We start from the raw sequence: 14,306 nt of genomic DNA, 5'->3' as shown, positions 1-14,306 counted from the left end.
AATATGAAAGCACCTGGAAGAGATTATGCAATCTCCAGGGAGAGCTTTGAGAGTAACCCAGCTGCCTATTTCAAGGATTTGCGCAAATAGCTAGGAATGAAGTAACTACTTACTCACTACTACTACATGAATAAAAGAGTAGCAGTCTACTAAATTGCTGCTTTTATCTATCTTTATGTAATGTCCCTATCTATGTTAATCAAAGTACCCTCATCTTGGTTTTGGGATTAATTACCAATTTCATATTGTGTTTAAGCTTTCTTTCTGCCGTTTTTTCAAAATTCGTTTTACCTTAAACTGAAAATGTTTATTACAACTGTAAGCATAAGATTTCATTCTACCCAAAAAAAAACAAAAAACGAACAGGAAAACCTTGGACTCAGCAAAATACTGCAAAACAAAAGAGAACAATCGCTTCATAAACTTGAAAGGATAATTGACAAGTAAGCTCCTTGTCTGTCTTGTCTCAAAGTGCAACATTCATAGGCACAACATGGGTTATGTCCAATTTATGCACCAAGGACAAGAATCATGGGCAACTGATCTGACCTTCGCAGTTCAAAGTGGTTGTAGCCTTACCTGTACTCCATGTTGTGGACGAACTGTAAGAAGATGTAAGGGCGAGTGGACATAACCTGGGGAAAGGGTGAAGGCGTAACGTTGTAGAATCATCGACAAAGCAATCTTCACTTCCGTTGTCGCAAAGTTTAAGCCCACACAAATTCGAGGTCCCATTGAAAAGGGTATGAATGCGCCTACATGATTGTTGGTTGCTTTGGCAACCCCTTCCGAGAATCTCTCTGGTTTGAAAAGTTGCACATCTTGTCCCCAGATTTGAGGATCATGGTGAAGTGCTACGATTGAGACATCCAATTCAAGATTACTAGGAACAATCAGCTTTCCTAGTGTAACTTCCCTTTCGACTCTCCTTACAACGTGAACAGCAGGGGGATATAACCTTAGAGTCTCATTGATGATCATACTCATCTGCATCAAAAAGAAAAATGGATAACCAAATCAGGATCTTGAACTTTATTGAGAACATATTTCTGCCATCTAGACAAGTTTCTTACTGTTGTCAGTTTGCCAATGCCATCAAGATTTGGAGTTTGTTTGCCAAATAATTGTAGCACCTCCTTTCTTGCTTCCTCTTGCCAATCCGTATGGAGTGCCAGAAGAAAGACAGTCCAACAAAGCAAAGTATTAGCGGTTTCTTGTCCGGCAAAGTAAAACGTCTTGCACTCATCAATTATCTCCTGCACTGAAATCCTCTGGTTCTCATTGGCTTCATGATTAGCCTTCAGAAGTAATCCAAGAAAATCACTCCCAAAGCTGTCGTTTTCTCCAGTCATTGTCTTCTTTTCTCTTTTCTTAACCATCTCTATTATGGAGGCATGGATTCCTTTCTCAAGTTTTTCCGATTCGATCTCATCGCTGGTTTTGAAGAGCTTACTGCAACATTGAATGAAAGACTAAAAATGAGAGAACAGAAGTAACTCCCTAAAAATTTCTTATTTCTTCTCTTCAATTGGAATATTAGAAGTACTAAGTTACCTTATGATAGGAACCCTGACTTTGAGAATATTTTTGAATATTAGGAAGCCTAACTTCCTCAACATTTCAAATATGTCCTGTCCTTCTGAATAGCTGCTGCCAAATGCTGTTCTCGAAATCACTTCCGAAGTGAACAATCTAAACTCTTCAAAGACCTCAATCTCTTTTCCTTCATAAACTTTCCACCTTTCTACCATCTTCTCAGCACTGGCTACCATATCTGGAATCATACTCTGGTAAAACAATAATACCATCATGCTATTAGCAGACTTTTGCCTTCAACTTATTCTTTTCATGTTTAAATAGTTGACAGAGCTATTACTATAATACTCTTTGCAACAAAGTACCAGCAACTTAATAACTTACTTTTAAACTCTCTCCATGGAAAGCATGGGTGGCCAGCTTTCGCAATTTTGCCCATTTTTCAGCTTTGTTTGTTGCCACAAGGCCATCTCCAAATAGCTTCTTCGAAATGTTTGGGGGCTCTCGTTTTGGATAAGCTCTGCCTTTGTTATTTAGTATCTCTTTGCACAACTCAGGTTCTGTTATAACCAACTGAGCTCGAGAACCATGCCATTGAAGATAATTCTTCCCTGTAATTGCATGCAAAAATGAGCAAAACTTATCTTGTTTAGAACTTAGATTTAAATAACAATAGTTAACTAATTGAGATGGCTTGTTATTTTGTTACCATATATGTTGGTCCACGAGTGAACGTGAGGTTGAACTACAGAAAATATGTCGTGTGATAAAATGTGAGGCCTGCCCATGACTTCCTTTTTCATGTTGGAGATTTCTTTGGTATTTCCGTAGATGAATCTGTAAGAAGGGCCCTTGATCCCCTGCAAAGCCATCACCTTCTGTATGCGAATCGGAGTCCACCATAGTTTGTGAAGGATCTTGATGAAAGCTAAGACAAGGAGCAGACACAGAAAGCTTGGAAGAATGATTATTAGGCCTCCCAAAGTAGTCATTTTGGGGGTATTGTTTTTCTCTTCGGCTATCTCTCTCTCTTTTTCTGAATGAACCCTACCGAGTTTTTAAAGCTTTTCTTGCTCCTGATTGTTCTGAAAAAAAATCAAGAAAAAAATCAATCTGTTCATGTTGTTTCTGTTTGTTAGTTTGTCCTGCTAGTTACTACAATCCAAAGGGCAAATATAATAGTGACTCTCATTGAAACCTTAAGCTGCTATTTGTTGACTTTTGATACATCATGGTAGACTTCATGTTGGAATTTATCTCCCGGCTTCGTCGTCACCAATGACGTTAGTATTACCATATGATTTTCTTTCATGACTTTTTCTCAAGTTTAACTAGAGCTTCCATATGAAAATTTTGCTTTGAAAAATAGTAATCAACCTCGGGAGCGGATCCGCTGCCCCCCTTTTCTGTGTCCCTTCATGTCACTAATGTTTCATATCCGTTCCCATCAAGCTATTTGGTCGAAGATCTCTGGGCCTTCATATTCTTCTTTTGCGGGCCCAAATTGTTTGCGTTGATTCTATTTCCTCCTCCTAGTTCTTTTCTTTTTTTCTTCTTTTTTTGGATCAAAACCCCTTGTTGATTGAGGTATCGGATATCTGAGCAAGAAATTATAATGTAGTTTGCAGGACTTTCGATGACGTTCAAGCTTTCTTTATTGTACAATTGTTGTTGGGAAATGCCATCCTTTTCGTAATTAGACATTCCGTCAGAAAGGAAACCACATACTTGGATTGGAAACACCATACTTCATCCAAGTATTCAAATCCCAATCCTATCACGGTAATTGGAAAACTCAAGTTCAATGAACAAACAGTCAATAGTATTCTGGCAGTTCCAATGCTTCTTCTATTCATTTCCACTTTTGACTCTTCTAATTCTTAGAACCAAACTGATGCACTACAATCTGAATCTGTGTGTATATATAGCAATACAGCCCTCCAACTAAGCCACAGAAGCCAACTGAGTAATTTTGCACTTTGGATTATCTTACCTGACCAAAAACAGAAACCAGAAAAGCATTTTGGATTGCAAAGATGGGAGGCAGCAAAGGGTCTAATGGTAACAGTAATAGCCAGGTGAGAAACCAAAATGCTGGTGGTGGAGCCAATTCATCCAATGTAGGAGGAGCAAGTGGTGGTGGTGGTGGTGGTGGAGGCAATTCAGCAGGGAATATGAAAGCACCTGGAAGAGATTATACAATCACCAGGGAGAGCTTTGAGAGCAACCCAGCTGCCTATTTCAAGGATTTGCGCAAATAGCTTCTACTTAGTCTCACTACTAGATGAATAAAAAAAGAGTAGCAGTCTATTGCTGCTTTTGTTTGTTAATCTATCAATCTATCCATCTATCTATTTTATGTAATGTCCCTATCTATGTCAATCAAAGTACCCTCATCTTGGATTTTACATCCAACAACCGAACAAAGAAGGCTGACATAATAGCATTCAATACTGAGACAGCAAACAAGGCACAAGGAATTCACCCAAGAATGAAAAAAGATAAACAAGGCATAACCAAGGGAGGAATTTTAAACTTCTGCATAAGAGTTGACTCTGTTGCTTTACATACAAATAATATAAAGACTTTCCTCGGCAAGTTGGCCAAAAACAAAGCAAATCCCCCTTTATTTATGCTTGGACATTTGTAATACAATGGAGAGCAGGTCTCGGCCGGCAATGATAGAAGCCTGGAACAACCTATGTTACTTCATTATTCTATGCCTTAACCAATATTTATGACCTGGTATTGTTTCTAGCTTTTGTATTTAATCTCCATGATCCATCCAATAATTCATTTAGTGTAAATTGGTCGAAGAAACATTCCTAAAGAAACAAACATCAAAATATTGAACTAAACTGTTAACTCATTTAATATTGCCGGCCAGAATGAGATGCATATTGTTTTTTTAAAGTCCAATATTTTTAATCATCTCCTCAGGCCCTTATATGTCTTGAGTAGTTAGAGCCTAAACACCAATAGAGTTTGATCTTCTCTATATCCAGACCCGACCCTGTTCGAGAACTGGTTCACTTGGAACATTCTCTGCTATGGCTTCTTTTTCAATAGAAGAATTTGTTGGGGAGGGAGTTCTGAAAGTGCTGCTTCCAAAGCTGTTGGAAGAAGGCTGGGACGATGTGCCAACCTTAAAAATCATGAATACAGATGATATGGATGCATTAAGCATGACACAGCTAGAGAAGGTTGGTTATCTAGAGTCTTTTTCATCGTCTGTCATTTTTCTGCAGCATATGCTATCTAAAACCAATCTCCCACTTCCTCTGGCTCATAAATATAACTTTATAGGTTTTTTTTTTTTTTTTCCTCCAGAAATCACTCCTTAATCTCTGAACATTATGTATGAATCTACAAAAACATGTCTTATAGTTTGGTTTGTTTTTACTTATCACAGAAAATAATCAACATATATACATATGAATCTGCCTCTTAAGTCATTTCTTTTGTGTTTACTCTAGGATGCACTGGAAATCAGGTCATACCTGCATGACCGTGCTTTGATGCAATATGGTGATAGGATCGAGTCCAGTGGGAAATGTCTGTCTGAGCTCCTTAACTTAAGCCCCGGAGATCTTTCTTCCCAGTTTGGCATGAAGCGAGGCCATGTTGCCCGTTTTATGGACAGAACCAGTGCTTGTGCAGATCACCTACCAAACTCACATCCTTCCCTTGCAACAGAAAAAATTAGCTTACTTTCGAAAAATACTAGCATTCAAAGGAGTTTTCAATCTGTAAACTCTCAGAAGTTTCATAGTAAATTACCAACAAGAAATAGTTCAACCAATAGCAAATCTCTGCAACAATCACTGGCCAGTTTTAAGATTAGGGATGGATACATTTTCAAAGGGATAGTTTCTATGGAGCCAGCTGAACCTAGAGCATGTGGTTGTGTACAACCTCCTCCTGTAGTTGAAAAAGTTGCTCCATACTCTACCATCGAAAACATCTCAATTCAGAAGCTAACTCCAGAGTATAAGATGGGGATGGAGCATTTGGTGAAAACCAAAACACCTCCAATGAAGGCTTCGGAACTGTGGCGAAACAAACCAGCAGTCCTTCTCTGCATCCGACGTCCAGGGTAAATTCTTATACACTGCATTAAAGCATGGCTTTATTTCACAGAGCCTGGTTTTGTCCATTATACGAAATGCTAAACTTTTCAGTCATGAACTCAGATAAGTAGGGGGGGTTTGTTGATCAATACTTTTTTACACGGTGTACTAAGTAAATACAAGACAGAGATTCACAAATTAAAATAAAGATCACATGATGAAGGTATATTGATATAGGATGATAACCTTGTCTTAAAATACAAAAAGATGTAAATAAAACAAACAAAACTAGGGTACGACCTTGAAAAGCTGGCTCGACTATACTGTGAGATATAGAGTTTTTCATAAGATATCTTTAAGTCCACTTCAAAGTATGAGCATCTTTCTTGAAACTAACTAATATTTGAATTTGAAACAGGTGCATCATGTGTAGGGCTGAAGCTCACCAGCTATATGCCAAAAAACCCATTTTTGATTCACTGGGAATTCAACTATTTGCAGTTCTTCATGAGCATATGGAGTCAGAGGTATATCTAACTACACTTCAACTTCTTCCTCTTACCTTCCACTTTGGATGATGTGTTATTTTGATGCTGCAGATAAAGGACTTCTGGCCTCGATACTGGGGTGGTGTTGTATTGTTTGACCGCGGAACGGAATTCTTCAAAGCACTTGGTGGAGGGAAACTGCTCAAGGAAAAATTCCTATCAGGTTTTGTTTTCAATCCTCGAGCCATAGCAAATTACAAGCGTGCAAAAGCTATGGGAATAAAACAAAACTTCAAAGGAGAAGGTGAAATTAAGGGGGGACTATTTGTAGTTGGCAGTGGAAGGAGTGGCATTGCATACCAGTTTATTGAGAGGAACTTTGGTGATTGGGCACCTCCAGCTGAAGTCATTGAGATCTGTACTCAGTTGCAGCAGGTAACTATTCTTGTTGGACTTTCTAATTCTTCCCAGAGTCTGCATCAGTGATAAATCTTATATTTAACAGCTCATTTTTAACCTAATGCAGAACTGACATGAAGGTCATGAAGAGTCCAATACAAGATCACAGCAATCTGAATGAAAGTTAGATTAGGTTGCAATTATCAGCCCATGCCTGAGATTCTCAAACTTGCATTCTTTGTTTGATTGTGTATTTTATGGTTCAGCTGTTGTTGATCAAGTTTTGGACATTAACGAATAATTTTCCGTCTTTGTGTGATTGTGTATTTTACGGTTAACCACTTCTGGTCTTTAACAACCTAAATTCTTCAAACACCTCAATCTCTTTGCCTTTATGATTTTTCCACCTCTCTAGCATTGTCTCAGCAGCTAGCTACCATTACTGGAATGATTCTGTTCTTATTAAAATTGTTGATGCATCTATTTCTAATTCTTGAATAGTTGCTTCTGAAGCACAGAGAAATTCTGAATTTGGTCACTTACCTAATAAATATAATGGTTTTACAATCCTCTCCAACAGCCTTTGACACTGACAATCTCATCACCAGAAATCTCCACATGAACAAGTTCCATCTTTAAATAAATGGTACCGGACAGCATCTCTTACAAGTATCTCTCTCTTGGTGATCTTGGAAATGTATTTAGTGGCATTGTGGCAATCCCCGCATACTCTAAGGTTTTTAACTACTCGTATAGGAACGCCAGCAGGAAGAAATATCAATCCAAACGCAATTGCCAGCTTCTCGCTGTGGTAATTAAGCATCTTCTTCTTTTCTGATTCCTCAACATCATGAAGAACAGAACTCATATCTGGCTCATACCCCTCTTCTATCATTTTGCAATTTAGTTTCTCCAGCTTGGCATATATCTTATCTGAAAATGGACTTGACTGGTCATCTGCTGAAAAAATGTGCACTCTGCTCTTATATTTGATCCAACTGCAACCTGGTTCCTTTCTAACCCCCTTATCCCTCATTCCTCTCCTTAAATTGGCCACCTCGTTCCATTTCCCTTTAGCAGCATAGATGCTTGAGAGCAAGATATAGCTAGCAGGATTCTGGGGCTCTAACTCTAGAAGAGATTCAGCTGCCCATTTACCAATTTCGATATTACGATGAAGTCTACATGAGCTCAGCAAAGTGGCCCAACCAATTGCATCGGGATGGAAAGGCATCTCATTTATGAATCTTTTTGCTTCTTCTAACCTTCCAGCTCGGCTGAGAAGGTCAATGATGCAAGTGTAGTGATCCATAATTGGTGTAATTCCATGTTCTTTTACCATGGATTCAAAATACTGATGTCCTTTATCCACGAGTCCTGCTCTGCTGCAAGCTGAAAGAACCCCTATGAAAGTAACTCCGTCGGGTTTCAAACTATGGGCCAGCATCCTTTCAAACAAATCAATTGTCTCATAAGCTTTTCCAAACTGGGCATAACCTGAAACCAAGGCTGTCCAGGAAACCTCATCCCTGATGTTCATCTCATTGAACAGCCGATGGGAGTCTTCAATGCTTCCACATTTACCATATAAGGTGACAAGTGCATTTGAAACTGTAATGAAAGAAATCAAGCCTGAAGCTAGAGCTTGACCATGGAACTGGGCACCTTCTTCTAAGCTTGCTAGGTTTGCACATGAGCTAATTACACTTCCCAGGGTAAAATCATCTGGTTCAACCCCTTTTCTCTGCATGTCACAAAAAACTCTAACAGCTTCTTCACTGTACCCATTCTGGCCATAACCCACAAGCATTGCAGTCCACGATACCACATTCTTGCAGCTCATTCTCTTGAAAACTCCTTCTGCAGCTTTTATGCTTCTACATTTGCAATACATGTCAACAAGAGCACTACCAACGAAGATGTTATCTATAAGCTCAGTCCTAATGATATAGGCATGAACTTGCTTGCCCTCTTCCAAGGCAAATAGGCCCCCGCATGCGGTCAATACGCTACCAAATGTATATTGATCCATACTTAAGCCTTCTAATATCATTTCTCTAAACTTATCAAGAGCTTTGCTGCCTGAACCGTTTTGGGTAAGTCCTGTAATCATTGTGGTCCATGAAATCGAATCTTTTTCAGGCATTTTACTGAACAAACATTCAGAATCTTCTATCAATCCACACCGTAAAAGCCCGGTGATCAATGTATTATACATAACCACATTCCTCTCCGGCATAGAATTGAAAACACGTTTTGCGTCAAGAATCAACCCTGCTTTTGAGTACATGTCAACCAAAGGACTACCAACAAACACATACGACTCGAACCCAAATTTCACTATATGCCCATGAAGCTGTCGACCCAAGTTCACACACCGCTGGCTCGAACAAAGCACAAGCATCGTGGAAAACGTTATCCGGTTCAAATTGGCGGCTCCGTCCGTTAACATCAAGCTATAAAATTTGCCAGCCTCAGCAAGCAAACCACAGGACGCATGCCCAGAAATAAATGAATTCCAAGACACCCCATCTCGCCTCGGCATGCGATCGAAGATCTCTTGCATATCAGAAAGATAACCCGATTTAGAATAGACGGAGAGAATTGCGTTCCATGAGAAAAGGGTTGGGTGAGGCACTTGATCGAACACATGACGAGCATACCTTAAGTTGCCTAATCTCCCGTACGTCGTGATGATATTATTGAGAAGAAAGGTTTCAGGACTTGTAAGGGTTTTGATAATGTGACAGTGAAGCTTCTTTGCTTGTGCATGGTTTCCTGCTTGGCAGCAGATTTTGAGCAAGTTACAGTAGTAGTTAGAGGACAAAGACATTAGAGGAAGAGGGGCCTTTTGGCGGTAATTTAGAGAGTTTGTGATCGGATGAATTCGAGCTTATGGTAAGCTTGAGGAGCTGTGCCTTGGTCATGGATAAATATATTTTATTTTATTTTTTCTATTTTTAACATTGTGATGTTGAATTTAATATTCTAATCAGCTATAATATTAGTCGATTTTATTTTTTTTATTTTCCAAATACTCAAATTTTAATTCAATTCAGCATCTGTAATTAGTCCAATTTTATTGTATTTAAATAAATAAAAATTGGGAGATTTTGGAAAAAGCAAAATGAGAGAGAAATTTTTTAAAAGAAGCTAAAATGGACAAAATTACCCTTATTTATTTTTGAATTTCCTAAGGAATCCTTTACATTTGCATGTCTTTGATTTGAAAATTAAGAGGTTTTTCTGTCTTTTTTTAAAAAGCTTTGGCTTTTTCCCAAAGTGAAAGTTTTTTTATGACTAACACCTAAATTTACTATAAAAATTTAATCTGTTAAAATTGTATCAAGAGGAGAAGAAATAATAATTTTGTTACATATAATCAATACAAACAGCTTCTTAATCTAAAATGAACAAAGAAATCACCAAGATTCTCATTGCAAATTTCTTGTTACCGACACTTTGCCCATCTCATCTCCAGATTATACAAGGCAGCTTCCCTTCCCTATTAATAGTCTCTGTTATCTCTATACAAAATTCTTTGATCCACAAAGTCACCTAAGTCAGAGAGCAAACCCACTCCTTTGAACAAAGAATTTCACCTTTCTGCCTATTTAGCATACAATGCTTTTTATAATATGAATATGTCATCTGCTGCTGCTGCTGCATTATATTTGTGAGAATCCTCTAAGCCACAAGCCTCGCATTTAACTGGTCGAGCTCGCAGTAAACATTCCGACGGTATCTTCATCATCATTGGTGATGGTTAAAAGGAATATCATGATTTTTGTTATTTCATCAAGGTAGTATTGTAAATATACGGGGCCATAAATGTGTTGCGTGGCGTAAATATGAATCGTATAATCAAAGTTCGACTTTCATTTGACCTGGTGTCCCTGATCCTGCAGTTTCAAATGAGAAATTAGGTCCGAAGACAGTGGAGAAATATCAGAGGAAATGCTCATACAGAAAAAACTAACAACACGCACCATCCACATCTTGGCTACCGGTGGGAGTACTGGCTCCGTAGCTCATCTGGACAACATTGTGGAGCTCATCCTCCCACACATTGGGTAGCTGTAGCCAAATATAGGATTATGAAGGTTCAGTCGTAACATTATAGAGACTCTGAAAGCTGAGCAGAAGAATGACATTCAGGTGTACAGGGTGTATGGGATGTTATCCAGATTTTATATGAAAGTTTAGTAACAGAATTCTAGCTATCATTTGAAAGATACCTGAGATGGCTCCTTGAATCCTCCGGTCATTGGTGTCATTTGGGAACTCATGGCTCTCCGAAGTATATCAGAAGGGCTCCCCATTCCAGGGAGGCCAGCTTGGATAAGTCCTGATTGAGATTGATGTAGCTGAGGATATGCAACAGGCACATCCGGAGAAAACCCCAGCGTAGATGAAGGTCCAACCCGTGACTGAAGGATCTGTGTGTAAATGATGTACAAGGGTGAATCAGATGAGGCACATATATATAATTATTCTGCATTCTCATGGAATATAAGCAAAATGACTTACATCTTTTGCAAGGAGGCCTTCAATGTTAAAATCCAGTCGTGGATTCACTGTTGCAAGCTTCATCGACAAAAACTGCAAAAAGAACAGGTCAGTGTGAGATACGATTGAGCATCCTTTTCTAATCAGAATCACATGACAGTAAAAGTTGAGTTTATGGCCTGTATTAAGGTTTATTAGTAATGATTCACCTATTTGCAATCTTTGTTTTAGAAGCAAGACCTTAACCAGAATAACAACTTATGAATAGCTCACAACCCAATCAACACTTTTGATGAAATCAAATATTTAATGCCCCAATCCAAGATACAGGAAAGACCAGTTACACTAGATATAATAAGAACCACAACCTCAGAAGAAGAGGAACCAAACAAAAAAACATTCATACCTCAACCTGTCGTTGCAATGATTGTACATAGTTAATGATTTCGTCCAGCATCACTGCCTTCCCAGTTACCTGCAAAAACTAGTTGATTGTCATGAATAGAACTAGGCAACTATCAGGTGAGAATTTGACGTAAATTTAATTCCCATACGACAACCTTGCTGCATCCAGGTACAAGATCTTGGAGAAACTTCATCCTCTCACTGATCTTCTCCCTTCTGACCTGTTGCAAAAATCAATGAACTCCAACCCAAATGTAGTAATAATAAAAATTTCCACATAATATCTTACTCTTTCTGCAAGACTATGACTATTTGTTGCCTGGCCCCTTCGGGCTCTAACGTGAATATATTCTTCTTTTGGTGGATCAGACGCTTGAGACCCTTGTTTACTCTGTTTTCCGGTAGTCTTGTTGGTAGTTGACGCTGGGTGTTGCTCTCCCTTCGGTTGAATTTCAGAAGCATCCTGTGCTGATTCACCAGGTTGCTGCGCATGGGCATGATCAAGTTCATTAGCCTACCATAAAAGATAAATGAGATGCATAAGGAATTTTCTGAAGACAAAAAGACACCTTTTGCATGTGAAAGAAAACATTCAAAATGATGGTTTACCTGCCCACTCCTTTTCCTTTTCTTAGAGCCCTTAGAAGAAGGTTCTGCACCTGTACCCTCCAACATAGAAGGCTCCTCTTGACCAGCACCACCGCTGAAATCCGCTTCATCAGACTCATTACCAGACCCGCCAACAGTGTGTTTCGCTTCATCGTGAGATTTCACAAGACTCTCACTTTTCTTCTCATTCTTCAGTGGGCTCCCTTCAGTAGTCCCATGCTCAATAGGCAAGGAAACATCTCTTGAAGCATCACCCCCATTTAGCTCATTCCTTTGAGATTGAGCGCACGACACCGCTTTGGAGCCGTTACCTGCTACAACTTCTTGTGTCCAGTGCATCATTCCTCCACCCCTAGAATAAAGACTCATGGATTCAGGAACACCAAAAGGGTTGAGCATATCACTATAACTCCCACCATTGAAGCACGAGAACCTCGCAGCACGCTCAATGAAGGCAGAATCGGCTGGGAACTGAGACAAGCTCTGTGGGAGCATCCCAGGCCCATTTGGTAAGAAAATTCCCCCTTTCAACATTGAATTTGGTGGATTCCAACACATCTCAAGGGGTCTATCAATACCACTTCTCAAAGAGACAGGAATGCCTTTTCTAATTCCTATTGTGTCTGAAGTGCTTGCACTGGTCTGACCGTTGATGTCACAAAATCCTCCCAAGTCCTGTGAATTGGTTGGGTGATCCCAAAGTGTTGGGTTAAAAGAGTCCACCATTGAAGCAGAGGGCCGGGAAGAACCAACAAGATCCCCTTTACTAACTGCCATAGAATTTCCAGTGGAAACCAAACCCACAGACGTATTTGTGAGATTGGAGCCCCCAAATCGCCAGTCTGGAGCCAAACCAGGTGAATAATTCATAGGATCCTCATTCCTATTCTCTAATTCAAATTTATCTTGGTCACCCATATCCATCTTTTCTCTTACAACCAAAACCTCCAAAGTTGATCGCCCCTATTAAACCCTAGAACCTGAATTTGAATATCTCTATATTCAAACCAGGATCACAAACCAGGAGAAGAAAAAAGAAAAACAGGGTAACTACGGGAAGTAGAATTCAACTCAAATAGGACACTTCAAGCAAGCTTCAAACACACAGAGTATGAAACTTTAAAACTTGCAATTGAAGAAACCTCAAACTGCTCTGAAAAACTTTACCTCAGAAGCTCCAGAAAGCCAAAAAGAGAAGAAATCATGTACCGTATGAAGCAAAGTACACAAAGAAAACAGCTTTGAAGAAGTGAACAAGAAAGATCCACTTTAATTAATGAGCACAAGAAGGCTAAAACAGTGAAAGAAATCCCACGTACCTAAAAAAAACTGTACGAAATATCACACCAATTTAGCAGCTACCATTTCCAAAGACCACTGAACTTTGAAGTACCAAATTTCATAAAGGAAGCCCTCCCCAAGGCAGAAAACTAAAAAAGACAGTTCAAAGAAGAGCTGGTAAAAAGCCTAGGAGAGCAGTCAATTAAAACAAAGACCACTGATTTCAGCATAATAAATACACCCCCATTCAAAACCCTAGTCAGAGTAGCAGAACGCCAGCTCTGAAACACAGACACAGAGAGAAAGACCAAACTAAAAGCGGTAAGAGAAAGATACCCATTTCAGATTCTGTGCAACTTTTGGTATTCTGCCCTCCATTCAAGCTTTTTACTGAAACAATCTTTTTATTGAATTTGGGTGGCTTTGTTCAAAACCCTTCCTCTCTTTTTTAGCTCAGCAGCTCTGCTACACTCACTGTCACAAACCCAAAAAAAGAGAGAGAGAAACTCGTTTATAAAAGCAAAGGCTTTAATGTTGTGGAGAGAGAAACAAAGAAGATAGGTTCCTTCAATGTTAGACAGAGTGAAAAAGAAGAGTAACGGCAAAGGTCTTGCTTTTTATACCCACGCTTACATCAAAAAGAGAGCTCTTGATGATTAACCACCGCCACTGCCACTGTAAAATATTAAAAAGACTCCCCCCCGCCCAAAGCTTTTTCTTCACCACCTTTATTATTTAATATCAGATTAAACTTGTATTTACTTACTTTTAAAATATCTGTTTATTTTATTTACTTGTTTAACTCTGTTCAGTTCAATCAAGTTGCATAATTGTTTAAGCAGATGTTTATTCCAGTTGAGCTAGCAACTGACACTGCCAACTCTTGCTTGGGAGTTTTCTTTTATCTTATTGCATTGTCCTTCATTACACCTTGGGACAAGAGCTTAAGATTTTTTTAATGAGGTTTGTTCGGTCAAGACCCTAAAAATCTAGCTAATTTTCACACTCT

The 14,306-nt window shown here is 39.0% G+C and overlaps 4 protein-coding genes across 21 annotated transcripts; 1 reads left to right on the top strand and 3 right to left on the bottom strand.

Moving 5' to 3' along the window:
* Positions 1-388: 388 nt before the first annotated feature.
* LOC148919784 (cytochrome P450 CYP749A22-like) lies at positions 389-2,916 on the bottom strand. The gene is made up of 5 exons (XM_089046315.1): positions 2,246-2,916; positions 1,921-2,147; positions 1,555-1,787; positions 1,074-1,452; positions 389-987 (listed from the first exon to the last, which is right to left on the bottom strand). Exons 1-5 carry the CDS (start codon positions 2,526-2,528, stop codon positions 559-561), a joined length of 1,551 nt encoding a protein of 516 aa, XP_088902441.1. The 5' UTR covers positions 2,529-2,916; the 3' UTR covers positions 389-558.
* A 156-nt stretch (positions 2,917-3,072) lies between these two features.
* LOC103341997 (pentatricopeptide (PPR) repeat-containing protein) lies at positions 3,073-9,472 on the bottom strand. Of its 6 annotated transcripts, none has more exons than XM_089046311.1 (5): positions 7,037-9,472; positions 6,455-6,568; positions 6,169-6,292; positions 5,317-5,647; positions 3,073-5,222 (listed from the first exon to the last, which is right to left on the bottom strand). In XM_089046311.1, the coding sequence occupies exon 1, from the start codon at positions 9,324-9,326 to the stop codon at positions 7,095-7,097; it is 2,232 nt and encodes a 743-aa protein (XP_088902437.1). In that variant the 5' UTR covers positions 9,327-9,472; the 3' UTR covers positions 3,073-5,222; positions 5,317-5,647; positions 6,169-6,292; positions 6,455-6,568; positions 7,037-7,094. The 6 variants fall into 6 exon arrangements, with proteins under 6 accessions (XP_088902437.1, XP_088902438.1, XP_088902436.1 ...); XM_089046312.1 differs by having other exon boundaries at positions 3,073-5,217; XM_089046310.1 differs by having other exon boundaries at positions 3,073-5,647.
* Positions 5,055-6,597, top strand: LOC103342089 (uncharacterized). Its single transcript, XM_008245656.3, has 3 exons — positions 5,055-5,632; positions 6,025-6,133; positions 6,206-6,597. The coding sequence occupies exons 1-3, from the start codon at positions 5,055-5,057 to the stop codon at positions 6,578-6,580; spliced, it is 1,062 nt and encodes a 353-aa protein (XP_008243878.2). The 3' UTR covers positions 6,581-6,597.
* Positions 9,473-9,805: 333 nt separating the features above from the next.
* On the bottom strand, positions 9,806-13,909 carry LOC103341996 (basic helix-loop-helix (bHLH) DNA-binding superfamily protein). Of its 13 annotated transcripts, XM_089046889.1 has the most exons (10): positions 13,634-13,879; positions 13,336-13,446; positions 12,017-13,012; positions 11,697-11,921; positions 11,560-11,628; positions 11,409-11,477; positions 11,024-11,095; positions 10,732-10,932; positions 10,483-10,570; positions 9,806-10,395 (listed from the first exon to the last, which is right to left on the bottom strand). In XM_089046889.1, the coding sequence occupies exons 3-10, from the start codon at positions 12,938-12,940 to the stop codon at positions 10,358-10,360; spliced, it is 1,686 nt and encodes a 561-aa protein (XP_088903015.1). In that variant the 5' UTR covers positions 12,941-13,012; positions 13,336-13,446; positions 13,634-13,879; the 3' UTR covers positions 9,806-10,357. The 13 variants fall into 13 exon arrangements, 12 of the variants coding, with proteins under 12 accessions (XP_088903015.1, XP_088903014.1, XP_088903013.1 ...); XM_089046888.1 differs by having other exon boundaries at positions 13,336-13,879; XM_089046887.1 differs by having other exon boundaries at positions 12,017-13,446.
* Positions 13,910-14,306: the final 397 nt, after the last annotated feature.

Source organism: Prunus mume, linkage group LG2, assembly GCF_029339155.1.
Source record: "Prunus mume cultivar Tortuosa linkage group LG2, ASM2933915v1, whole genome shotgun sequence".
Taxonomy (NCBI): domain Eukaryota; kingdom Viridiplantae; phylum Streptophyta; class Magnoliopsida; order Rosales; family Rosaceae; genus Prunus; species Prunus mume.
Note: the sequence above shows the minus strand (reverse complement) of the source record. Positions and strands in the feature narration are given on the sequence as shown.

Excerpts from the sequence above, each read along its gene's own strand:
- LOC103341996 (XM_089046886.1), bottom strand. The coding sequence starts at position 12,940 with ATGGATATGGGTGACCAAGATAAATTTGAATTAGAGAATAGGAATGAG. Across the intron at positions 11,096-11,408 it reads CATTGCAACGACAGGTTGAG|TTTTTGTCGATGAAGCTTGC; the intron begins GTATGAATGTTT and ends TTCTTTTTGCAG. Across the intron at positions 10,933-11,023 it reads AAGGCCTCCTTGCAAAAGAT|ATCCTTCAGTCACGGGTTGG; the intron begins GTAAGTCATTTT and ends ATTTACACACAG.
- LOC148919784 (XM_089046315.1), bottom strand. The coding sequence starts at position 2,528 with ATGACTACTTTGGGAGGCCTAATAATCATTCTTCCAAGCTTTCTGTGT. Across the intron at positions 1,788-1,920 it reads TCCATGGAGAGAGTTTAAAA|AGTATGATTCCAGATATGGT; the intron begins GTAAGTTATTAA and ends TTGTTTTACCAG. Across the intron at positions 1,453-1,554 it reads GTCAGGGTTCCTATCATAAG|TAAGCTCTTCAAAACCAGCG; the intron begins GTAACTTAGTAC and ends TCAATGTTGCAG.
- LOC103341997 (XM_089046310.1), bottom strand. The coding sequence starts at position 9,326 with ATGTCTTTGTCCTCTAACTACTACTGTAACTTGCTCAAAATCTGCTGC.
- LOC103342089 (XM_008245656.3), top strand. The coding sequence starts at position 5,055 with ATGCAATATGGTGATAGGATCGAGTCCAGTGGGAAATGTCTGTCTGAG. Across the intron at positions 5,633-6,024 it reads CTCTGCATCCGACGTCCAGG|GTGCATCATGTGTAGGGCTG; the intron begins GTAAATTCTTAT and ends AATTTGAAACAG. Across the intron at positions 6,134-6,205 it reads ATGAGCATATGGAGTCAGAG|ATAAAGGACTTCTGGCCTCG; the intron begins GTATATCTAACT and ends TTGATGCTGCAG.